General features: G+C 35.3%; 1 protein-coding gene across 7 annotated transcripts in view; it reads right to left on the reverse strand.

Annotated features, from left to right (window-relative positions):
- LOC147836041 (uncharacterized) overlaps window positions 1-27161 on the reverse strand; it is a 305239-nt gene that overhangs the window by 41073 nt on the left and 237005 nt on the right. For 2 of the 7 annotated variants that reach the window (XM_087261527.1, XM_087261526.1), the window contains one exon: window positions 23858-26510. The exons of the other annotated variants lie outside the window; for them this stretch is intronic. In XM_087261527.1, coding sequence (XP_087117653.1) covers window positions 26479-26510 — 32 coding nt within the window. In that variant the 3' untranslated portion in view covers window positions 23858-26478. Of the gene's footprint in view, window positions 1-23857; window positions 26511-27161 lie in introns of those variants that run through there. 7 annotated transcript variants of the gene reach the window in all.

Genomic DNA, 27161 nt, shown 5'->3' on the forward strand with positions numbered 1-27161 from the left:
GAACGCATTTTGTGCACTGTAGTTTGCACAGAAACAATAACTCTTTTTTTTTTTAAAACTTGCACAGTGTTTCGCTGTATATTGCAGTTAAAAATAATCTAAAACAAACAATATTTAGCTGACAGCTGAAAAAAGGTAATTATTTTATAGTTTTCTTATAGAGACAATAGAGAAATTTATTTGAAAAAAAGTTAGGTGAAATCATATGAGGGAGAGTTACATTTTTTATTGTGGGTGAAGTTTATTATTATTTATTATGTATGTATTTGTGTATTAGTTATAACAACTATTATTATTATTATTATTATTATTATTATTATTATTTTCTCCAAAATATTGTGCTATAGTATGAACCAGTTAGCATTATCAAAAATAATAATAACAACAACAATAATAATAATAATGATCTCAACAAAGAAAGTTTTTTTTTTTCTTGGCAATTTTACTTTGTCTAAATATTTATTTGCTTTTTTCCTATCCTATCCTCATGTCTGTTCTTTTTTTCTGCATATAGAGATTTTCTACATATGTTTTACAGAAACAAAAATGTACAAATACAATATTTAACATGGACAGACACATATCAGTAATTATTATATAGTTTTATAACTGATAGATTGTAGTTTTCTTAGAAACCATGGATAAATATTTTTTCATAAACAAGCTTGTCAGCAGCTGAGGCGATATGCTTGAGTGAATTAAAGAAAATCACACTAATAATTAGAGAACAATACTATCCACTGAGAATGTGACTAATGCAGGAAATCTTCACAGTCAACAGAATGAGTGTAGTCTGTAATGGATGGAGGCAGAACTGAGTGATGATGATGATTCAACTCTAATGTTCTGTGATTGACTTTATGTTTAAGGTCTCTGTGACCCTAGTGGCACATGTGTAAAAATAATAATGGACATTTTAAATTAGCCTATTATTTCTGACTTAATCAAAACCCAGCAGGCAGACATTATTAAAAGCTTAACCGACTATTGCATTGCAAAGCAGGCTGCTTGTTATTCAGCAAAGAGACATTTTAAAACGATATAATAAAAATAATATTAGTTAAACAGTGTTGCAATATATACACAGTAGTGTTTCAACCAATCACAAATGCATTGCAAAAGATTCTCGCGTGTTTTAAATCACGGCTCTCTGAGAATGGAACATTTATGAACTTATGTTCTTTGTTCTTGTACACTCAAAAAAATATTTTGCTGTTTGTTTAAACCAGTGTTAGGGCATCACATTACAAGTAACAAGAGTTATGTAATAATATTACTTTTCTAAGTAAAGTAACACATTACTTTTAAAAAATAAGTAATATTATTTGAGTTACTTAAAAAAAAGGTAACGTGAGTTACTTTTTAGTTTAATTAATTAGCTTTTAAAAAAATAAATTGCTGAATAACATTAAAGTAGTCACAATAAATCACACAGTCAATTAGAGAATGTGTACATTTTGAACGCATCAAAGAAATGGAAAAGGGGATTGTCTCAACAGACAGTGATTTTACTTAATACAAATAAAACACATTGCTTTAAACATTCAATAATCTGTATATAATGTGTGTAAACTGATGTGTGTCTACCTTTACTGGGGTCAGGAAGTTCTCAGATAACATTATCCTAAAATATAATTGTTATGTGCTTTTTCAAGGTAAATGAAGGTGTATGTTATACAGTGTGTTGTTAATCACAGAACCTCTCTTTTAAAAAAAAGAAAGAAAACATAAAGCTCTGAAAGAGATCAAGCATCAGCCAGGTTAAAAAAAAAGTAATGCAAAAGTAACCCAAAAGTAACGTAATACATAACTTACTACAAAAGTAACTAAGTAATGCAACTAGCTTCTTTTTTGGAGAGTAACACTCTATTGTAATGCACTACTTTCAAAAGTAACTTTCGCCAACAATATTTCATTCATTCATTTTCTTTTATTAGTCCCTTTATAAATCCTCAGGTCACCACAAAAGTTATTCAGCATATGTTTTAAGCAGTGGATGCTCTTCCAGCTGCAACCCATCACTGGGAAACATCCATACATACTCATTCGCACACATACACTACTGACAATTTAGCTTACTCAGCTCACCTACAGCGCATGTGTTTGGACTGTGAGGTAAACCGGAGCACCCGGAGGAAACCCACATGAACAAGGGCAGAACATGCACACTTCACACAAAAATGCCAATTGACCTTGCCGAGGCTGGAACCAGCAACCTTCTTGCTGTGAGGCGATCAGGCTACCCACTGTGAACCCCCCAAACAATATTTTAAACTACTAATTAAAAAAAAGAGCTAAAACAACACAATAATTGTTATTTTATGTTCAATCTATTTCAATTAGTAAAAAAAATAATAATAATAATAAGGTAACTAAATGTTGTTAATGTTAGGGTTAGGGTAATGTTGATTTCCACACAAATCGATTGTTTGAAACCCAACATTTTTTACAGATTACTATACTATAACAATTGTCATTTTTGTTCGATTTCATTTACATCTGAATGTTGGCTTTGAATGCCTGACATTAATTAAATATTATATTTTAATGTAATGCAGGTGAGCTTAACTTTACCACAGTGAAAATGCATCAACTTATTTTATGGGCTACAATTTTTGCTGTACATTCCCCCCTGGAATAAAACCTTGAATAAACATGTCTGTTTAAAGATAGCATAGTTCATGATAAACATCAGATCATTTATCCAGACACGCCAACTGACCCAGCTGTGGCCTGCACCAGCACCCTTCTTGCTGTGAGGCCAAAGCGATACCCACTGCGCCACTGCGTCGCCAACATCAGGTCATGAAATGTAAATTATAATGTGAAACAAATGTTGCTTTAGTAGATTAATAAAATGTATTTAAAAATAATTGATACACACATGAACTATATGATTTTCAATGTACAGTAAAAAACCAATATATATGCAAACATTTATGACAAAAAGTGAAATAATATGGCATTTATAATGTGTACGGTCAGTTTGACTGTCTTCAAAATTCAAGAAAATGAAATAATTTTAATTTAACAAAATTTAACATTGCATTTTTTTTTTAAATTGTTAAAATGAGGGCGACACAGTGGCTCAGAGGTTAGCACTGTCACCTTACAGCAAGAAAGTTGCTGGTTCAAGTCCCGGCTGGGCCAGTTGTTGTTTCCGTGTGGAGTTTGCATGTTCACCCCGTGTTGGCGTGGGTTTCCTCCGGGTGCTCCGGTTTCCCCCACAGTCCAAAGATATGCAGTATAAGTGATTTGGATCAACTAAATTGTGTGTGAGTGTGTTAATGCAAGAATGTATAAGTATTTCCCCGTACTAGGGAAGGACATCCGCAGTGTAAAACAAATGTCGGAATAGTTGGCGGTTAATTCTGCTGTGGCAATTCCTGATAAATCAGGGACTAACCTGACGAAAAATGAATGAATGAATGGTCAAAATGAATTTAGTTCTAGTGTTAAAATAACCTCATGGTCTCATAGCTACTACATTAGTTCATGAAGGGTAAAAGCTGTAATTCCAGTGATAAGCATTTTATAAAGAGTCGTGAGCCCTGCGGCTTGCATTGCCTTTAAACTACTGATTAATCTCTTACATATCATACAATCCTTCTTACAACTCTCTCTCTCTCTCTCTCTCTCTCTCTCTCTCTCTCTCTCTGTTTGAGGTGTGTGTCATAATTATCTAATATGGCTGGTCTGCTGCGCTCTTATTTAGTAATTAGCTACATCAAACTGATTGGTATGGCTTCCTGAATTCATCCCTTTTAATGTTTAAAGACTGACTTTGTGCTTGAAGGATTTGTTTGTATATATCCTGCGTGTGATGAGAGCTTTTCAAGTAATTGGCTCCTAGGGGACGCCACTTTCTAATAGTTAAAGCATAATTACAGCCTGTATGAAATGTTAAACTGCCCTCGCTGTCTCTCACGCCGGCTTAATTGCGTGCAACAAGTAAGGCAGGCTTTTCATTTTGTACCATCATAAGGATGGACTGAACTCTCATGGAAACACACGCAAATTTTGTCAGGGAGTAAATAGTCTCTCATATGGTAATTTTGTAGGGCACCAAAGTAAAAAAAAAAGGCTGTGAACTTATTCAAACCAATGCTCATATATACAGTGGCCAGAGTAAATGAGAACAGCCTACCTGATTTCTCAGACAAAAACAACCTCGTTTTTCTATGGGAAGCTATACAATGAGATACATGGCAATAAACATGATAAGAATTTCACAGGTATTTTGTTATTATATTTATATATATATATATATATATATATATATATATATATATATATATATATATATATATATATATATATATATATATATATATATATATATATATATATATATATATATATATATATATATATATATATATATATATATATATATAAAAACCTATAATGCCATCAGAAATTTCCATCGAAAATTAGCAGTTTTCTGAGACTCATATGTTTATGTTGAGTTTTTTTTTTTTTTTTTTTTTTTTTTTTCATTTTAAAGGCCTTTAAAAGAGTATTCTTTGCCATAAACTTGAAATTACTGAACCTACACACAGGAGCCTGATAAAAATTGTCATTTTTTTAAGGAACTTTCATACGGCTCTTGGAGGATTTTGCATCTGAACTATATATATATAAATGATCATTTTTATTCTTTTCTCAGTGTATATAGATGTATTTTGGTGCATGTAAACAAAACAGATTTATTAAACAGATATATTTATTAAAATAATATTTTAGTCACCAAACATATTTAGAAATTGAAAGATAATACAATTAAATTCAAGCAAAATATTGCAAAAAATTACAACATAATTAAATTTTTTTTTTTTTTGCTTATCTTGATTTTTCTGTTTTTACAATTTGTATTTAATATTTTTCCATCACATATGAATTTGGGTGTTATCATAAGTTATTTTGTTAGATAAGCTCCAGATTTGGCCTCAGTACTGACTAATCTAATGTATATGTACAAATATAATATTGTATAGCTTCCTATTAAAAATATAAATTTAAAAGAGAGATTTGTGAGGGGTGTACTTACATATGCTGAGCACAGTATATATAAATAAATGTGTGTTAGTGTGTGTGTATTTTTTTTAAAACACCTAATTTAAATTTTAATGTATTTTTTTGCATGTTTTATTTTTTTTTTTTTATATCATGAAAGTGTTAGGTGACCACACTTTAATTTTAATGAACATAACTGGTTATTCAATCTAAACTACTGTAATATATATTATCAATACAGATTGAGAGATGAAAAAATATATGCTTTTTCAAACTGGATGTAATGATTTATGCACAGTACATTCCCTTCTTCACTTTGTGTGCTTTTAATGTGGCATATATTCAGTGTTAATATTCATCCAGTTAAAGAAGTAATCAAAGAGAAAAAAGGATGGTTCCCTATTTCTCCGAGCAGCTCCTGGGCTTACAATCTGGCTATTGATGTAGTGGAATGCCTTTGTCTAAGCACTTAAACTGAGCTGTTGTTTGTATCATTGTTATTAATTTATTGCGATTAGACGTCCATGCAGAGCTCAAAGCGTTTAGAGGAGACTCTGTCTCTTTGAACTGACAATGCTTTGTTCTCTATGCACAGCTCCCTGATTGATTTAAATATTATATGCAAGAACAATTGAGAAATTTAATGTAATCCTTAAAAAAATATGTTGAATTAATAGGCCGAATTATAATTCTCTTGGCTATTCCATTAGATATTCATTATTCAAAGGAGAAAAAAGGCAAATGAACTTAATAGGGAGATATCATTTCCTTCTTATTTATTCATAACAGAGGGAGAGTGAAATTTAGAGAGCTGTGCGTATGTGCCTTTAGATCCTTTTAATGTTAATGTGAAATATCCTTCATTTTTACTTCCCTTTTTGCTCTCGCAAATGTTTTAAAGCTGCTTCATCAATTGCACATTGTTTGTATGTAAAAAGGAATTTGTAATATCATTATAAACCATGTGATGATAAACAACATGACTAATGTGTGTGTCAGCTCACCTGTTGCTTTTTGAATAAATACATAAATGATTTGTTAAAGGTGTGAACTGCCATTTACTAAGCAGTCAGGTTTTCCTGTAGCTCAGTGTCAAATGCCTGTATTTTAACAATTAAACTTTAAATATGTTTTGATGTTGATAAAATATTATTTTATTAGTCTAACATTATAAAAATGTTACATGCAGCCATTTTAAAGTCCTATGAAGGAATTTTGGAAACACTTTAAAATAACTACACACTATGAACCATTAATTAAGCATTAGCAAATTAGCAAATAGTGAATTCATTATCTGTTAAGTCAGCCTGATCTCACGAGGAAACGTTTTGTCAGTTAAGTGGCTAGTTTGTACGAATTTGTACAAGTTCAGTAGTACGAAAATGTACAATTTTAAAAAGGAGGCATGGCACCTAACCCCAACCGTCATTGGGTGATAAGCAAATCGAACTAAATTGTACGAATTAGATCCTACAAATTCATTTTTATTACTAAATTATGTATTGCATTATTTACAAACCAGTTATTTAAACATAGTTGGTGGTTTTTTAAAGATAATTCAGAATGATTAATAAACTATTGAGATTAGCATTTAATTATCTTAATATTCAGGTATATACTAATAGTTAATTTGTATGTTAAGAAATACTTTATTAACTCAACTCATCCAGTTTTGTGACTTAATCTAAAGTGAGGACTATTTATGTTTTAAAAATATCTTATAAATGACAATTAAAGGCTCGGTTATAATCTAAACAGACAAAAAGAACATAAACGACATTATTCATTTCTATTTGCTTGAAGATACAAAACATGAAATTGTATCAAATAAAAATAAATCTTCGCAAGCTTATCTAAAATAAATTACTGTACCGTTTAGGCATTGCATTCTATTATATTGTTAAATTATTGTATTGTTGTTGTTTTATCCAAGTGTATGCCATATTTTGGCAGTCCTGTTATTCAGCAATGTTTAAACTTTACACTAATTTTACTTTTTAGATAAGATTGCAAAGATGTATTGTTCACTGAGCCCCTAATTGTCATTTATAAGGGATTTATAAAGCATAAATAGTCTTCACTTTAGATTAGCTTACAAAACGGGATGAAGTGGTGTTAATAAAGCATTTATTAACATACATAGTAACCGTTGCTATATGCCTGAATAATAAGATATATGAATGGTAATCTGAATAGTTTTTTAATCATTAACTAACTCATTTGGAATGATCTTAAAAACATCCAACTACTCTTAAATACAAATGATTTGTAAATAATGCAATACTTAATTAGGTAATGAAAAATCAACCAGTCACAAATTATGAAAGTACAATTATTAAGCACATTATAAATGTGGTTATAAGTCCGTAGAACAGGGGTGTCAAACTCAATTCCTGGAGGGCCGAAGCCCTGCACAGTTTAGTTCCAACCCTGCTCCAACACACCTACCTGTAGGTTTCAAACAAGCCTGAAGGACTCAATTAGTTTGATCAGGTGTGTTTAATTAGGGTTGGAACTAAACTGTGCAGAGCTGCGGCCCTTTTGGAACTGAGTTTGACACCTGTGCCGTAGAACATCATTTGTAGCTGCAATTATAAACTGCTTTATTAATGTAAAGTTAATACTTAACAAATAATGAATTCACTAGATGCTAAAGCTTAATAAATGAATTATTGTGTGTAGTTATTATAGTGTTAACGGTTGTTTTGAAGGAAAGCACTAAAATAAAAATAAAACAAATATTTGATCAAAATTAAAATAATAATAATAATGAAAAAAATTTTCAAGTGTATTCAGTGTCAGAGGATCCTTTAGAAATCTTTCTAATTTGCTAATTTGGTGCTCAAGAAAGTTATTTTTGTGGAAAGTTATATTTTATCCATGGTAATTTATTTATTTATTTATTTTTTTAGATTTAATGATATTTAAGTGTTTATTTATTAGTACTACTACTACTATTACTACTCTTACTACTACTACTACTAATAATAAAAAAAAAAATAATAATACATTTTAATTTAAATCCTGCCAAAGTAATTATACATCATATTTCAAAAAATAATGTCAGAATTTATTAGGCCTCTGTACATAACGTAATCAAAATAAATATTTATTGTGTCAGAGGCTTCAGTAGGTCAGGTGTTCATTTAAAAGACAAATATCGTTATAATTATATGTTATAAGACTTTTTTCTCCTGCAAAAAATCTGCACTGTTTAATTTTGCGTTTGTTCATCTTGTAAGTGGCCTTATAGTTGAAGTTACTATAAAGTGGCAGCTTATTAATATTATGATGAAATGTCAAATGATAACAGCGAAACCATAAGTGCAGTATTTACTCAGTTTTTGCGAGAGATTGTGTTTGGATTAATTAGAGGGAGCCTGTGCCTTAGTTCTGCCTTCTGCGCTTTGTGTAAAGAAGTCCTGCTTCTCAAACAGATCTGCACTGCTTAGTGCAGGTTCACTGATGCTATACCTTTCCCAGCTTAACCTCAGATGTTTATCGGGGGTAGAGAGAGACAGAAAAAAAACGCAATGACTAAAAAGACTAGACCTTTGTGTAGCTCCTTTTTTCAGTGTCTGTGATATATGAGCTTGTTTAAACTGCAGTCAGAGTGGCTGTTTAAAAAGAATATATAAAAAGTGTTGTGTTGCTTAATAAAAACAACAACAATAATAATAACAATTATTAAAAATGTAAACAAAATACAGTTGAATACTAGTTAGCTCTATAATTGTTTTCTTTTCCACATTTTCTGCATGCTTTATATTTCTTGCACTTTTCTTCCCTGCATTGTGCTCTGGGGTGATGCATCATAAGCAAAACAAACAGATCTATAATTTCTATTCTGCACTGAAGCTGTACATATTATCAAAGATAATGTAGAAAAACAGAACTAGTACACTGTTTGCACACACACACACACACACACACACACACACACATACACACACACACACACAGTGTCACAATCATCTCCTCGTTAGCTGTAATGAGATGTTTTTGTAGGACCAGAGCATTGTTCCAGAAATCCCGCCTATTGTTTTTTGGTGTTTTGGATGTTCATGGACGATTACGAGTGTTTACTGTGACCTTTCTTATCCAGGTTCAAATGTACCACATTACTCTTCTCTCTAATCTGCTGTTTTATTTTATTTTATTTTATTCTTTTGAGGTTGATTTTCTTTTCTTCGTTTTATTCTCTGTCTGTCTCTAATTCTTTTCATCTAGTCAGCTTAAAGGGATAGTTCACCCAAAAATGGAAATTTTCTCACCCTCAAGTGGCTCCAAATTTCCAAACACACACACACACAAATTAATTAAAAAAATGAAGAAAGCTGAAAACACTGACTTGCAGTGTTAGGGAAAGTTGCTTTTGAAAGTAATGCATTACAACATTGAGTTACTCCTCCAAAATAGTAATTAATTGTGTTCCTTAGTTACTTTTCATGGAAAGTAATGCGTTATATTACTTTTGAGTTACAGTACTTTTGCGTTACTTTTCTTTACCTGACTACAGTTTGATCTCTTTCAGAACTTGCGGGGTTTTTTTTAATATCTTTTATAGACAAGCTCTGCATATTGGATATGCGCATACAAAACAGTTGATGGAAACACTTTTACCGAACAAATTCCACTATGGGCATTAAAAAAGTGTGTGAATGGACAAACCAGCAGGCTGAGCACATTATAAAACATCTTAAATGTTGTTTTGGTCATTCTAAAATCCAGTAACCATTTCGGTGTGTGTGTTTGTGTGTGTTTGTGTGTGTGTGTGTGTGTGTGTGTGTGTGTTTGTGTGTGTGTGTGTGTGTGTGTGTGTATGTTTATTTTTTTCCCCAATTTCTGTTTAACAGTAAGAAGTTTCTTTTTCAGCACATTTCTAATCATAATAGTTTTAATAGCTCATTTCTAATAACTGATTTATTTTATCTTTGTCATGATGACAGTAAATAATATTTTACTAGATTTTTCAAGACACTTCTCTACAGCTTAAAGTGACATTTAAAGGCTAAATTAGATTTACTAGGCAGGTTAGGGTAATTAGGCAAGTTATTGTATAATGATGGTTTGTTGCAATATATACTGCAGAAAAAGAAAAAAAAAAACACAAAATACTGGAATGTCTCTCCACACAGTATGTTTCTACCACACATGATGACCTTTAGTAGATTAGTAAGAGCTTAGCAGTAAGAGCAGTTAGTGTTTAGGAGTTGACTGCCACATATAATATTTTAAAAGCCCAATGACACTTTGAAATGAAGGTGTCAGGAAGAGCTAAAAAAAGTCTTTACAGTGATCACATAAAATAATCTCTTTTTTTCAGTTCCTCAAGGAACATTTAAATATATATATATTTTTTCATAGAAGAACATTTTCAATATATAAAATAAAAAAATAAAATAAAAATAATAATAATAAAACAAGTGAAATAAAAGGCTCCATGGATGATAAGGGTTCTACACAGATGCCAATAAAGAAGAGTGCTACTCTTTCTTTTGAAAGTTTGTTTGAGAACCTGACTTTCAGTTGTTTTCCACATATTCTTTCTCCATTTAAAAACTGTGCTTTGTTTTTAAAAAGTGGAGTAGAAAATGTGATTGGAAATGAAAGCCCATAAGATGGCTTGATTCCGATTTTGTTTTCTTGCACAAGTGCAATCCAATTGCAATCGCTCTCTTCCTCCTGCATGTGCCCAGGGCATTATTGGGAGACTGAATGCAATTTGAATGACTGCTGCAAGAATCTTCCATTATATCAGATGATAGCCAGGAGCTGTTGATGTATTCACTCCTGTGTGTTTATTTATTTGTCTGAGTGTGTGTGTGTGTGTGTGTGTGTGTGTGTGTGTGTGTGTGTGTGTTTGTGTGTGTGCGTGTGTGTTTTGGCTTGAGTGTGTATGTGTTGTATTGACAGTGGTTTAGAGCATCAGCGGTTTCCCTCACCAAACCAGTGTGGTTTGGGCCATGCTGGAGTTGCATAGCTAATAAGTTTTAGTGCTGAGGTCTGCCAGCGGCTGCATCCCCCAAACGAGAGCTGAGACACACACACACAAACACACTCTCGCACACATACACACACACACACACACACACACACACACAAACATGCGCACACACACGCAGTCCCATCTGCTTTGAATGATGGCAGAGGGCAGCCTTTTTAAAGGTGCTCCATTGCCCCTCAGTAGTCTGGCCCTAAAGGTGACACCTCAACACCTCTGTCTCCTAATCATCTCTGGCCCTCTGACCTCAGCAGGGATGACCGGCACAGGCAGCCTGGCTGGATGAGGGGAGCCCGCTATAGACCCCTGCCTGGGCCTCTGAGAAAGACATGTTTGTGTAAAAAAATGTACAAAAATAAAATTCTATTTTTGTCTTTACTGTATAGTTGTTTTTGTTTTGTTATATATTTCTACATCTACTTAGATATATTTATTGTATTTTGAATGAATTATTTGTTTAGAATTTTAGTTTTTTATGATGGTTGATGTTTTCCAGGTTTTCTCCACTTAACAAAAATGCATTCTGCAAATTAATTGCAGTTTGCCACACACACTTTACTCAAATATTGTCTACATTTTAAACTAAATGTACAGACACACATTTCCACCCTAGTGGAAAAGATCCTACACTCAAACAAATATGGTTGCTGTATGTTCAAACTACTTAATCAAAATGAACTGAAACAACACAAGTTTAAAGGTTTTGTTTTTGATACTGAATTGTTTTATAATCAATCCACTTAAACTTGTAAAAAACAAAAGCGAATAGGAAACCTAATTCTGTCATGAGGTGACACAGTGGCTCAGTGCTTAGCACTGTTGCCTCACAGCAAGAAGGTCACTGGTTTGAGTCCCTGCTGGGTCAGTTGGCATTTCAGTTTGGAGTTTGCAAGTTCTCTCTGTTTTTGTGTGGGTTTCCCCCACAGTCCAAACACATGCACTATAGGTAAATTGGGTAAACAAAATTAGCCATAGTGTGTGTGTGTGTGTGTGTGTGTGTGTATGAATGTGTGTGCATGGGTGTTTCCCAGTACTGGGTTGCAGCTGGAAGGGCATCCGCTGTGAAACATACGCTAAATAAATTCATTCCAATATGGCGAAGTAAACTGAATAATGGATTTCTTCATCTTGTCATCACTGAATCAGTCCTCTGCACTTTAATAACTGTCTGGTTTAGCTCAGCTACCAAATCTGACCTCTTAAGACTACGTTAAATAGTTCGGACTGCTGAGCGAATCACTGGTACAACCCTCGCTACTCTCCAAGAACATTGCTTATCCAGAGCAAGCAGAGAGGCTGCCAAAATCACTCTGGACCCCTCACACCCAGCACACTGCCTCTTTGAACTTTTACCTTCTGGTCGACGCTACGGACCACTGTGCCCGACACAGAAACAGTTTTTTGCCTCGGGCAATCCATCTCATGAACACGCTGATAATAATTATGAAACAAACATCACTACTTGCTATAAACATTTTATGCACATATACACTTATTTAACAACATACTTCACATGCCAATTTGCACATAACAGCTGCACATACAGTATAACAGCAAAAAGTAATATACCTGTACATACACTCGTCAGTTTGTACATTTGCATTCTTACTTCTATTTTTTAAATATATTTAGTATCTGTTTTTTGTCCTGTCCCTGTAATTCTGTTGCGCTGTAGAAAATCTGTCACAAAAACAAACTCCTCGTATGTGTGAACATTCCTGGCAATAAAGCTCTTACTGATTCTGTTGTTCTCTCAGCGCAAATCGATTGTGTGGAACCCAACTCGTTTTACAGCATATTTTGAGCAGAGATGGCAAAAGTACACACATCCTTTACTTAAGTAGAAGTACAGATACTCATGTTTAAAACGACTCTGGTAAAAGTTGAAGTACTGATGACACCTTTGTACTAAAGTAAAAGTAAAGAAGTAGCGTCTCAAAAATGTACTTAAGTAAAAAGTACCTATTACTACTACATGTATTAGTTTCACTGGGTAGGTAAATATTCGGTTTCCCCCCATGTATCATCATCCTGATGCAAACTCACAGCATTCATCATGTAGTTTTGTGGCTGTTAGATCAAAAACAACAGCTGCCATTCATGCTTATACACTCTAAAAATAAGTATGTAGGCTTGTATATCGTTATAAGTAATGTCTTACATTTTACACTGAACTTGATAAAAAATATTTGGAAATTTTTTAAATTTTATATTTGAATATTTTTTATTGACTAAATTAAAAATATATTTACTTTTGCAGTTCTGTTAATTTATTTATTCTTTGCTAAAAGCTACATACACAGGTGTGACTACAACCTACAAAACATGTGCATGATATTTTATTCATGTGATAAATTCAGGATCTTTTGCATTATATTTATACTTATTAATTGCTCAGTATAGTTACTTTTGTTGTTGGAAAACATCTGTTTAAAAACAATTGAATAGTAATATGCCTAGATGTAAAATCATAAAGTCAATTAAAAATCAATAAAAAACTGTTAAACAGCATCAATTCTGTATTAGGAAATATGAACAGAGAAATGTCGTGCAGTATGATCAGAGCTGGACCAAAGACTGTTTACCTTTAGCATTTGTATGGCATAATTTTGGACTGTATTGTGTCTCTCTTGTTTAACTGTAATCTGATGGAGCAAAATCTTTAAAATCTTCTTAAACTTACATATGGTGCATGATAGCCTTGGTGTGCGATGATGAAAATAGACTAACTGCATCAAAAAGGCTGTTAAATTGTGCAATGACACAAAATATTATAGATTGCGCCACCAAGCACATGAGAACGAAAGTAAAAAGCCAGATTTAAAAATGTAAGGAGTAGAAAGTACAGATATTTGTGTAAAAATGTAAAGAGTAAAATTAAAAAGTAAAAAAAAAAAACAGTGGAGTAAAGTACTAATAGCAGGAAAATCTACAGTAATAAAGTATTTGTACTTTGTTGCTGTACTTCCCATCTCTGATTTTGAGTCCTATTTATATTTTTTTCTGATATTTTTTCACCTAAATGTATGTGTTTAACACTGTTATATGAACAAAAAGCCTTGCCTTTTCACGTCACTGACAATAGCTACACTGGACAACTGGACACTACACCATGCAACGGTAAACATTGTATAGATTTTGATTGAACCGTGAGTGTGGAAACAGACATGGTCAACTGCGGAGATAAACTGGACATCACAGGTGAAGCTTGTCAATGTGGAGAGCTGTTAGAAGAGCTATTAGACTCTGATGATACTCTGTGCTGCTATCACGTTTCAGGACATGAGCAAAATAACATTTTAGCAAGAGGGTCAGGTGGAGAAATGGCACCTCTAAATGAGGGTTAAGGCCCTATCATTGTCTGTTATAACGCCGCCTCTCCCTCCTCAAATAATAGCAGTGACCTTCGACAGGCTCTGGGCCTGTTAGGGCTCTTGGCGGTGGAGAGAATCCATTCACAGGGGCCGATCCGAACAGCAGAGCTCCAAATGGCTTTTTCTTCTCGCGCACAATCATCCGAAACAGCGGCTGAATGAAAACACTGATTACATAAGAAAGGTCCTCTGCAGGAGATAAGAAATCCACCTGAAGACCAAGGACATCCTTCGCTCTGTCTTCTGCTCTCCTTTTCTGTCTTTCTTGCTCTTCCTTTCAGCCTTATCTACACTTTTTATTCATTCACACAACCTTTTCTCTCTTTTTTTTTTCACTCTGCGACTGAGAACTTGATTTGAAATGTGTCAGTTCTGAGACTAGATTAATATGTAAATGTCTGTACATTTTTTAATTATGTAAGATTAACAGAATTTCCGAATAATCCTTCGGGGAGCAGCTTAGCGTTACATCTGAAACACTTATTTCACTGATTCTGTCTTTCTTTTCTTCCTCTCTACTCGCTACTTTCTTCATTTCCCTTTTTGTTTTTCTTATTTTCATATGCAGGCAATGCAGACCAAGGGAAAAAATCTCCAATGTACCATGTTTGGAATTGAACACAGTACTAAATAAAGAATGACATCCATAATACATTTGAGAATGAAAAATATTCCCCTTATTTCCCTTGTGTGTGTGCAGCATATATGACAGTAAAGAACAGTTCTATTGATCTCCGGTTTCATTAGGTGAAAGCACCTCGCTGTGAAAGAACAAGCAAACCTCTATCAGCAGTACAGAGCAGAGCACAGACGGGAGCCATTTGAAAAATATATATGCCATTTAAGTAATTATTTAAACACGCCTTGCAGAATGCAAATGAATTGGCTCCTGCAAGCGGCTAATTTTAATGACTGCAGATCACATCCTATTGCTTGATTGAGTCTGAGTGGAAAGGCAGAGTGAAACAAACACACAGCTGTGCTGACAGTGTTAACAGGGACAGTCTGAGGGGAAAAAATGAGAGAAAAAAAGGAGGTGCTTCTTTCCTGGGTCCTATTATTTGTGATGCAGCGCACAGCGCAGTGCCACTTTGTGGAGTGGAGGAAAAGTGCTGCTAAGATCCTGCTTTCTGAGCCAAAAAAGGCCAGTCAGGAATTTCTAAACTCACTGGATTGGATGTAAGCACTATTAACAACACTGTGTATAATTTTAACATTTTAGAATTATATAAATGTTTATCATTATTATTATTATTATTTTGCTATATTAAAATTGTATTATGAATTTTATTTATTTACATTTCTATTGGGTATAAACCAAAAATCTAAAACAATTTTAGATCCACAGGAACACTACCGGTCAAAAGTTTAAGGTCAGGTTTTTTTTTTTCAAGAAAATTATTTTGTTCACCAAGGTGGTGTTTATTAAATGTAAAAGAAATGTTAAACTGTTAAATATTTAATAAAATTTAAAGAACTGCTTTCTTATTGTAGGTAGTTTCAAATTATTACTCCAGTCTCAATTGCTATTATTACTATTACCATAAATAATAATATTGCTAATAATATTTAATACTGGAGTAATGAAGCTGAAAATTCATCATTAATATCACTGGAATACATGATTAAACTAAATGATAAACTACTTTTGAACAGTTATTTTATAGTGCAATAACATTTCACTATTTCACAATTTATTCTTTATTTTGAATGAAATAAATGCAGCCTTATTGAGCAGGAGAAGCTTAGTTTTAAACATTTAAAAGTCCTACTGACCTCAAACTTTTGACCGGTAGTGTATGCCCTGTCAGAATTTTCTACACTTCATTTCTGTTGGACTGGTGCTACATTGTTATAGTCTCTTAAACATAAAAGTATACTATGTATAGTGTTACTATTTGTGCAATTAAGCATGTCTTATTATCCCAAGAAAACAAATAATATAGAAATTATTTACCTTTTTTTTGTATTATTTTGTATTATTTTTTTGTATTTTTTTTTTGTATTATTTAAAACCACAGTATTATTATGCAGAGGCTGATTAATAATAATAATTTTGTAATGTAACGTTATATACAATTAGATTTATCAGCCCCTTTGTTTATTTTTATTTTTTAAATAAACAGTTAATTTCTGTTTAATGGAGGGAAGATTTGATTTTTTCAACAGATTTCTAAACATAATAGTTTTAATAACTCATCTCTAATAACTGATTTATTTTATCTTTGCCATGATGACAGTTAATAATATTTGACTAGATATTTTTCAAGACACTACTATACAGATTAAAGTGACATTTAAAGGCTTAACTGGGTTAATTAGGTTAACTAGGCAGGTTAGGGTAATTAGGCAAGTTATTGTATAATGATGCTTTGTTCTGTAGACTATCAAAAAATATATAGCTTAAAGGGGCTAATAATTTTGAGCCTAAAAATAAAAACTGCTTCTATTCTTGCCAAAACAAAACAAATAAGATTTCTCCAGAATAAAAAAATTGTATCAGACATACTGTGAAAATTTCCTTGCTCTGTTAAACATCACATGGGAAATATTTAAAAAAGAAATTTTCAAAGGGGGGCTAATAGTTCTGATTCAATTGTAGATATTAACTTTGTTTATTTTTTATTATTATTTTTTTTTCAATTAAAGTGCCTAGTGGCTCTTGCCTTGCATATAAATCACCAAAACCATGATTTCAGCTTAAAATCTTCTTTAATGTTCGACTGAAGAACAAGAGTCTACATCTTGGATTGCCTGAGGGTGACTAAATTAACAGCAAATATTCTTATTGGAGTGAAAGAAATATCCCTTTAGCAAGCTTTCTAAGTTGGAAGCTATCAGAGGGGCACAGACAACTTCTCAATGTAGTTGAGAAATAATTTTGCTTATGTGCATGAAATAAGTCTTGCATTATTGTTGGCAAAATGAGAAGTTGTAGAAGTTATGGCGAGCCACGATTAGGTGGATATATTACCGTCACAATCTTGCAAGACTTATTCAAGCACCCTGTTCCTGCCGTGAAGTGTTCTGGAGATAAGAGGAGGATGCCAGGTCTCATCAATGGAAGCACTTATCTGAAGAGGAAGAGGGAGTGAGATTGAGCTTCAATCCACGATTGTGTATTATCTTAAACGCTTTGAGGTATTTTCTATAAGAGCAACTCGACTGCTTAGGAATGCTTTTTATGTTTTGCCTGGGAGCTTCTCTGAGTTTCAGCCGAAAACAAACATGTGTGCAGATTAAAAAAATTAAATGATTTTTTCACCGGTGACCTGATTTTCTAATCTACAAACAATGCTCCCTACAGTTTTTTTCCTAAAAAAAAAAAAAAAAAAAGAAATCATCTGACACAAGTATCTGATTTGTTACTAAAAATACAATAGCTAAAGTAAGCCATCTCATGCAGAAGTCTATGCCTATTCCAACAATATGCTCTTTTCACACAAGCTTAACTTTTGCCCTCTTTTCTCTTGTTGGAAAATGATCTGGAGGTGTAATCTTAAGCAGTCCCACAGATTAGGAAGCCAACGAGTTAGTGAAACTCTCGCAGAACTTATTTAGCCTGATTTGTTTATCTCGGAAGTGAAGCAAAATTTCCCCGATAAGCATTCCCTGTCGGAATCCGCTTAATTCATTGTAAAAGCACAAAGACCGGCGAGTGTTTTTAATGCTGGGACAAACCGACTGCAGGGTGCAGATCACACACTACCTGAGCCACAGAGATTACACTATTGTGCAGAGGGAATGTTATCGCGGGCATGCCGAAAGCATACTCCCCTGTGTAACGGCGGCATGTGAACAGGACCCAAGGAAATCTTTCAAGAATACAGTTTGCTCGCAGGATTTATCTATTTCGTGTCCTTTTAGACTCAAATCAAAAGGTGACCCCGTATCGCTGATATATTTGGATGTACCGCAGCACTGATCTTGTGTATGCTCTACAACAGTGACACATCGCATGAGACTCTCTTTGCATAATAAACTTTGGCATAAATGCAATAAAACACATATGAAACATACTAGAAGTGTGTTATTCATCGAATATGGAGCCTGTGGTTATACCACTACCCAGCAGTCCAGGCTTCAACCTTCACATAAACATCAGCGATCTTCAAAACTGGAGAATAGAAAGTGTGGGAAACCGCTACTGCATGCGAGGGATTTAGTGTGGGCTTAGTGGTCTAAAAACTGGAAATATGCCACTCTAATGATATTGGATGCTAAGAGAAAGGAAAAGTTAGACTTTGCAATGAAATATTGGATAGTTTTGTCATCACTTACTCATCCTTGTGTTGCTCCAAATCTCTTTGGCTTGGGACGCAAAAAAAGGGGAGGAAACTATATGTGCATTTTTTACACTATACACTGAAAGCCAGTAGGTTCAATGCTGGTAAAGTATGGACAGGTCTGCAACATTTTGCTTTGACCTCTCACTTAGACATTCTGTTCAAAAGAGGTAACTTTGCAACCACACGTTGATAGAGTTCAGTTGAAGTCAAAATTATTAGCCCTCCTTTGAAGTGTTTTTCTTTTTAAATATTTCCCAAATGATGTTTAACTGAGCAAGCAAATTTTCACAGTATGTCTGATAGTATTTTTTCTTCTAGAGAAAGTCTTATTTGATTTATTACGGCTAGAATAAAAGCAGTTTTTAAATTTTTTTTAAAAACCATTTTAAAGTCAAAATTATTAGCCTCTTTTAACTATATTTTTTCGTTAGTTTACAGAACAAATTATCGTTATACAATAACTTGCCTAATTACTCTAACCTGCCTAGTTAACCTAATTAACCTAGTTAAGCCTTTAAATGTCACTTTAAGCTGTATAGAAGTGTCTTGAAAAATATCTAGTCAAATATTATTTACTGTCATCATGACAAAGATAAAATAAATCAGTTATTAGAAATGAGCTATTAAAACTATTATGTTTAGAAATGTGTTGGAAAAAAAATCTTCTTTCTGTTAAGTAGAAATTGGGAAAAAATAAACAGGGGAGCTGATAGTTCTGGCTTCTACTGTAGATTGTTTGCATAACATACTAACACGTTAGTGTTTATCCCACAATATTCTACTCATTTAAGATCTCTAATCCACAGGGACGGGTTTAGTGATTTTTGGTCCCTAAGCAAATTGCAGCCATAGGGCCCAAGTCCTGAAATGCACCCTTACAACTGTTTTTTAATATTTGTTTATATTGCTGTTTTTTTTTTTTTTTAATATCACTCAATCTTCTTTATGACATTTAAAATTATTGCATTAGTTGTCCAAACATAAACTTACAACTGATTTTTTTTTAATTAATATATAAATGTGACTGCTGGATATTTTATTTGTAATATTATTATTAAACAACTTTACATTATTATAATAATATTATATTTGATTGTATACTAAATAGTATTTAATTACGTTAAAATTGTATTTGGTTATTTCTCACCATACAAAATATGGTAGAAAATGATGTTACATATAGTTTATAGGTTTACTTTATACTTCTAGATATTTATTGGGGGCCCAGAGATTTCATGGGGCTTAAATCGGCCGCTTACCTCGCTTATAGGTTAAATCCGCCTCTGCTAACCCTTAACTAACACTCTACTAATGCTATGCTAATTCTGTAGTGAACATTTGTTTGCAAAATTAAATGCAGGCTGTTTACACCAACTATTAGGGTGAGCTTTGTTTTATGAGTAAATCAGGAAAGCACATTACCATTTAGATCTGGTGTTTTAATCCGCCTCTACTGTTCACTTTTAACCTCTTTCCTGATTTCTTTCAGGGGTGGGTCTATGGACTTTCTTTCTGACCTTCCAATGTACTGTACCATTGCAAAACTAGTTTAATTTTACTTTGTGTTAGAATAAGAACAGGTAGGAGTACATTTCCTTTTATAATTTTATTCATCTTCAAACCAAACTAGCAATTTCACAAAGCAAAGTTTAAATCCTTAGTGTGCTTCAACAACATGCCCTGTATTATTTAGGAATCAGTCAGCAGAGTCTAAACAAACTTTTGTGGCTGTTTGAATGCGTTTGACTACTACATCTAAATCAGAATTGCCCAAACTAGTCCCTGTTTTTTTCCAGATAGTCTACAAAACTACAGAACAAACCATCATTATACAATAACTTTTCTATACCCTAACCTGCCTAGTTGACCTAATTGACCTAGTTAAGCCTTTAATTGTCATGTTAAGCTGTACAGAAGTGCCTTGAAAAATATCTAGTAAAATATTCTGTACTGTCATCATGGCAAAGATAAAATAAATCAGTTATTAAAAATGAGTTATTAAAAATATTATATTCAGAAATGTGTTGAAAAAAATCTCTCCATTAAACAGAAATTGGGAAAAACAATGAGGGGGGGGTCTAATAATTCAGGGGGGCTAATAATTCTGACTTCAACTGTACATATCTTCAGCCCACTGGCCTTAGTCAAGTTTGGTTTTTGGCTCTTCATAAGAAATAAAATTGGACACCCCTAATCTAAAATGACTATGAACACAATCCTCTCAAATGTATTTTAACCACCTCAAAAAATAAATGAATAAATAAATAATAATCGAGTAAAATAAATTATATTGATTTGAAGTAAAAACAGTGTTTTTGAACCATACTGAAGTACTTATCTGTTGTGGTATTCTGTAGTTGTTGTTGTAATAAAACAATATAGTAATATAAACAAACAAAACCAAAAACTGTACTAAGCTTATATAGTACAGTTAACAGCAACAGCAACTTAGTACAGTTATATAGTTGTGTTTTGCTGCATCCAAAACTATTATTTTTATTTTGTTGTGTTTATAACATCATTATGGTGGTTGACATTTTAGTGTGGATGTCTGAAGAACGGTGAAGCGGTACGCCAGTATGCTGTTTCCTGGCTAAGCTGCTGTGTCTGCACTCTGACTGCGTTCCTGCTATTACATAATTAAATTTGGACTTGGATGGTGCTTTTTAAGAGATTATGGCAGCATATGTTGCTTGAAAACATGCCAGGCTCTCAAATAGAGAGCAGTGAGTGAGAGAGACAGAGAGAAAGAGAGAGAGAGAGAGTTTATTGAAAATCGGAATACACTTTGGTGCCAATAGTTAATGAATTGGTGTTATGATCTCAGGCCAAAGGATGCTGGTGCGCTATAAATTAGAATAAAGTCTGGGTGGGAAAAATAAATAAATCTGCGTATCAAAGTGTCAAGCCCTCATATTGCATTTACAGTGGATTTATGTATCCCTGAACAGGCACATTTTGTTCCTGCTTTATACTGGAATGAGAGTGACCGTTGTTGTTGTCATGTGTGAACACTGCGATCCTACAAGCTTCATCCCATGTTTCTCTGCTTCTCCTGCATCCACACACATACAGTACCCACACATGCACAAATATATTCCAGGGTGTTCCTTCCTTCCCTTTGATACATCGCCCCTGTCATTCGGCAGGCCAAATATATCATCTCCCGCTCCGCTCAAAGCCGTGCGGGGTCCGTTAAGGTTTAAGCGGTTATTCCAGTCATTATTGGCCATTAAATCCAGCGTGGGTCGTAAAGGCCCTGCCAGTCCGCTGTCTGCTGTAGAGGTCAGGTGCCCTGCGCTACTTTACGAGCTCTTTCTCGTGCATCAGAGAGTCCCCGTGAAGTTGCGCACCTCACCATCGCCTCGACGGATAGATAGGCCACAGCCTGCCATCCATTACCCCTGTCAGTGGCTCGGTTTGTCAGCCGTTATAGCCCTAAAGCTCGCCCTGATGCCTGGCCTGATTTAAACCTCACTATCATGCGAAGTGACTCGTATCTCTGTCGCTCTTATTACCCCGAGTCCAGCTATGACAACGCGGGCGGTTTGTGTTTCATTCTCTTGCCTCCCGTCACATTTATAGCCTCTTTCTAGAAATAGTCCTTCTTTTACAGTCCTTGTGAGCGAGCAAGTAATTTCAGAGGTCTCTGTTGTGTCCTTCTGCTGAGACAGGGGGAAAATAATTGAGTTTATCTTCGGGTTTTAAGGGAGACTGACACACTGGGTTTTATTTGACTTTTTTAAAGAGATCTGCTCTTATGGGAGGTATTAAAGTCTCTGATTCCGGTCGTTAGACGCCGCCACAAGGGTGATTACTTAAAGCTGATAGGAAGCAGATTATTACTTCACTTACACTGATATACAGCCATACACACAGGACAAATTCACATTTTATGAAGCTCCGCTGGAATTTGTCTGTGATGAAAACTGCTTTTATCTGAGAGAGGGAAAGAATGAAGGGACAACAGTGCAGTCTGTGTGCAGTTTTTCTTTCTCTCTCTCTGCAGCTCTCGTTTCTTTCCTATTTCATCTCTCTTGCTGTTCTCCATCAAAAGTAAAATACATAAAAAAACTGTTGATACAAATTTAAATGATTAATAATAATAATAAATTACAAATCTTTTTTAACAATAATTTGTTACAATACTAATCATTCATTCATTCATTCATTTTCTTTTTCGTTTAGTCCCTTTATTAATCTAGGGTCACCACAGTGGAAGGAACCGCCAACTTATCCAGCACATGCAGCAATGCCCTTCCAACTGCAACCCAATACTAGGAAACAGCCATACACACTCATTCACACTCATACATTGCGAACAGTTTAGCTTATTCATTTCACCAATACCTCATGTCTTTGGACTGTCGGGGAAACCGGAGCAGCCAGAGGAAACCCACATGAACACGGGGAGAACATGCAAACTCCACATGCCCACTGACCCAGCTAGGACTCCAACCAGGGACTTTCTTGCTGTAAGGTTGTGATACCCACTGTGCCACCATGCCACCACCTGATAATAATATTATTTTGTTAAATAAACCATTTTATAATGATAATCGTACCATGTGAATTTACTTTTTGTTTATTTATAAGCTAATTTCGAGTATCATCTGCTTATGATTGTAACACAGCTGGTCCTGCATTAGCCAATTCATGATTCACCAATCAGACGATTCCTAAGTCACCATAAATAAAGTTCCATACCCCAGCCATCTTCTTTTTCTGAATAATCTCCCCTTCCACCCCTACTCCTCCTCCTTTCCTAGATGGGTAGCAAGATGGCCCAGTGATTAGCACTGTTCCCTCACAGCAAGAACGTCACTGGTTCTTGCCCTTACCAAGCCAGTCAACATTTCTTTGCGGAGTTTACATGTTTTCTTCATGTTTGGATGGGTTTCCCCTGGGTCCCCCAGTTTCCTCCCACTGTTCAAAAACATGCAACTTAAGTTAATTGACTTATCCAAATCGGCACAATAGACATGCTCCTAGTAAGTAGTTATCTCTTCATAGCAATCCCTGTTTGTTCATTAGCTACAACAGCTATAACAGTCTCGAGATCTTCCCTGCAACGAGAAGGAGCCCTGGGCTCAAGGATCTTATGAGCTCAGGGCTCTCTCCCGGGACAGCATGCCAAACACGCTCTATAATCATCATCAACTAAGTGTGAACTCTTGAAAAAGAAGAAAAACAATAAAACATTTAAAAAATATTTTTTTCAGTCTTGTTGAACAGAAGATTTCTTCAAAAACTGACCTCAAGACCTTTGAAACTTTTGTTAGTGTATGTCTTTGAAAAGACATCAATAAAGCTGTAAAATGTAAACAGTACTTGTTGTTTTATACTCTTGGCACAATATATTTTCATTTCAAAACATTTAAATATCACTTCAATATGTCTCTCATACATTTATCTCTCAATGGACACTAAATACAAAGAATATTTACTGTTGTTTGAAGGAAACATACAGAGTATTCTGATGTTTTAAACAGTGAATCATGTATTCCGTATTCTGTGAGGTCTGTATGAAACTGTTTAGTTTCCATAAGAGTTTATGGTAAATAAAGTTACACAACAACTTGATTTCCTGTCAGACACAGCATTCGAGCAGTGCCGTTTAGGCCCGACACATGGCCTGATGCTAAAAACAGTGTAAGTGACATTTGTGTGTGTGTGTGTGTGTGTGTGTAGGCTGAACGCACATGGCAGGAAACTGTCCTTGTGTGCTTTTGCTTTGCCCTCTTCCCTTAATTTGCCTGCTGAGGAGCATCACGGCGGCAACACAGTGATGACATCACGCAGCTGGCTGCGTTTGATGTGTCAGTCCTGAAGGAACCACTTATAGCAATTAGGATATCCTTGAACAAGCGTTTGTGAAACATTGGCTGGTTTTTGGCATTTGCCTCCTGTTTCTGCCTGCTAACTAGCGGGGTTTGATCTGTGATAATTACCCTCCCACCAGCTTCTTCACTCTGACAGTCCTCTTCCCCTGAGAGCCCCACACGCCCAGGCTACTCACTGATTGCATCAAAGTGACAGAAATTGCAACATCAAAAATAATAACTGATATTCCTCTGGCTTTGCCTGCCTTTGAATATTTCCTTTTAAATGCTTTCTAATTTGTGTCTCGCACACCGCAAGTGTGTGTGAGCGTGCAAAGCAAATAAAAGCAGCGATGGGGCATCCATTATTGAACTACTATTTACATATGGCACACTATTCTGTCTGAACTCACATGAAATGGAGATTTTCAGAGGCGTTTCTTCCTCTCAACATCACCACTCGAAGTCACGCACTCTCCGTCTTTCTTCTTTTTGTCATCTCTGTCTTTGTAGAGTCTGTTTCCCTCCCTGTGTCGCTGGTGTGAGTTTCTAAGTGGAGATGTGTCTGTATGGTGGATGATCAGCACCGTTTGACTGAGATGTAATGATACAGTATCTGTGTGTAAACGGTGCCAAACAGGCGATAAACAAACGGCAGGGTTGACAGAGGATAGGAATTATGACCGACTCTGTGTTAGCACAACTTCGCAAAGGTGACCACAAGACAGGAGCTATTAGCATTCACCTGCTGCAGCACACACATATTCTCATCCTCCAACATCTTGTCCTATGTTGACCTTGCATGAGGATACATTAATAGCATTTATAATATATAATATCTGTCTTGTTCACATCGTGTTCCCGCTACCGGGGAGTCAGTAAGGCTCTCGGCTGTAATTACCGGCTGTAGGAAGTATAATTTGCAATGTCTCACATGCATGGCTGTCTCAACACAGATCATTTGCATTAGACGGTGCAGAACCCCAGGTAGGGCTCTGTGCGAACAGTCCCGGCTCGAGATTAAAAAGGACAAGTGTGTGTTCAGACAGCCAATTGAGAGCGACAGTCAGCCAAGGTTTCACGAGGATGGGTGTAAAATCATCAGCGGTGCCACGGGCGGCCGGCGAGCCTCTTTAGCAGAATGAATTAAGAGTGTGTGTAGAACAGAGCCGGTTTGGGCGCTGACAAATGCTGATTTCCCTTGAGGTGCCTGAAAAGATCTGACCTAGTCAGTGTTTAAAACCATACAAAGAAGATGATAAATGTGGTACTAATGAGACTTCACAATTTCTCGTTCCGCTTTGCTTTGCTCATTTTGTTTTCTCTCTCCCCCTCACTCTCTTGCTCCATCTACATTTGTGATCTCAGAGAACGAGAGAGAGAGCGAGCATATCCTTTACATGCTGAGTAGATTATAGGGAAATTAAAATCAAACACACAATCTCATTGTTCTGCAAATTCGGTTGCTCTAAAACCTCCCTAATCTAAAATCCTGCATCCAAAATCCACCCTGTCAGCATTTATAGATATTATACTGATCCGAATTTTCTTTGCTTTTATTCCTCGTGTCTTTTGTTCTCTCGCTTATAGGAGAGGAGCGAGCATTTCCTGATACGCGCAGACAAAGTGTGGCACTTTGAAAGCTGTTTAACATTGATTGGGGCTCTTCACCAGAGAGAATACCTCTTCAGGTGCCGGTGTCGAGCATCTCTGATACGCGCTGCGCCTCCTCTGTGCTACGAGACCCTCCCCTGATCAATCAAGGCTGACAGAGAAGGCCTTTGTGCCACGCTTCCAGGAACAGATGTCTGCCGGAGAGAGCGCTTCACCTGGAGCCGCGCTGGATTACCCGTGGCCTCGCTTTGATGGATTAGCATGTACGGAAATTGCCCGATTATTGATATGAAAATATTTGCAAACGAGGGGGAAACTGGCAATGCGAGGGGTGAGGGGCGAAACGCTAAGAGAGCTTATCAGCCTTCCTTCCAACCTTGTCCCTCGCTTCCTACAGAAAAGAAGAGGAGTAGAAAGACAGATGAGGGCACGGGGAGGAGAAAGAGAGCTGGTGTGTGTCAGCGTGGCAGTATTCAGCTGCCCTTCATGAAATATTGTTCACCATTATATTAACAGAGCTGAGTGGAGAGAGATAAGAGAGCTTCTGAAATAGTAAGCAGAATGTCCTGAGGAGATATTTCAATCTTTATTCTCTGTCGCTTGCTCTCTCTCTCTCTCTTTCTCCCTCTCACCCCATCTTTTCTTTCATTTACGGCAACGGCTGAATGTGAAATGTGTCGAGACCTTTATAAATGAAGACAGGGCTGGAGAAATGATGACATCATCAACTCCCACATAATTGCTTGATTTGTCAGTGTGTAAAGGGAGAGGATCTGTATTTTTGGCTGGGTGGGAAAAAAGGGGGGTTGTGGGGGTGTTTCCTTTTGAATCACCATCCACGCAACCTCTACTCACATCCATTGCATTTACGAAACTAGCCACAGAGAGTGGGCTGAGGGTTTGCGTGCATGCGAAAAAATATGTTGATCTTATGCATAATTATACGGCTCGTGTCAAGGCGTAGAAAATTATAGAACTGAAATGACACATTTGGGAGGGAGATCCACCAAAGAAGCACTTTTACCATTTAAGAATGTTTGAC

This window comes from Danio rerio, chromosome 7 (assembly GCF_052040795.2).
Source record: "Danio rerio strain M-AB ecotype USA chromosome 7, GRCz13ab, whole genome shotgun sequence".
Taxonomy (NCBI): Eukaryota; Metazoa; Chordata; class Actinopteri; order Cypriniformes; family Danionidae; genus Danio; species Danio rerio.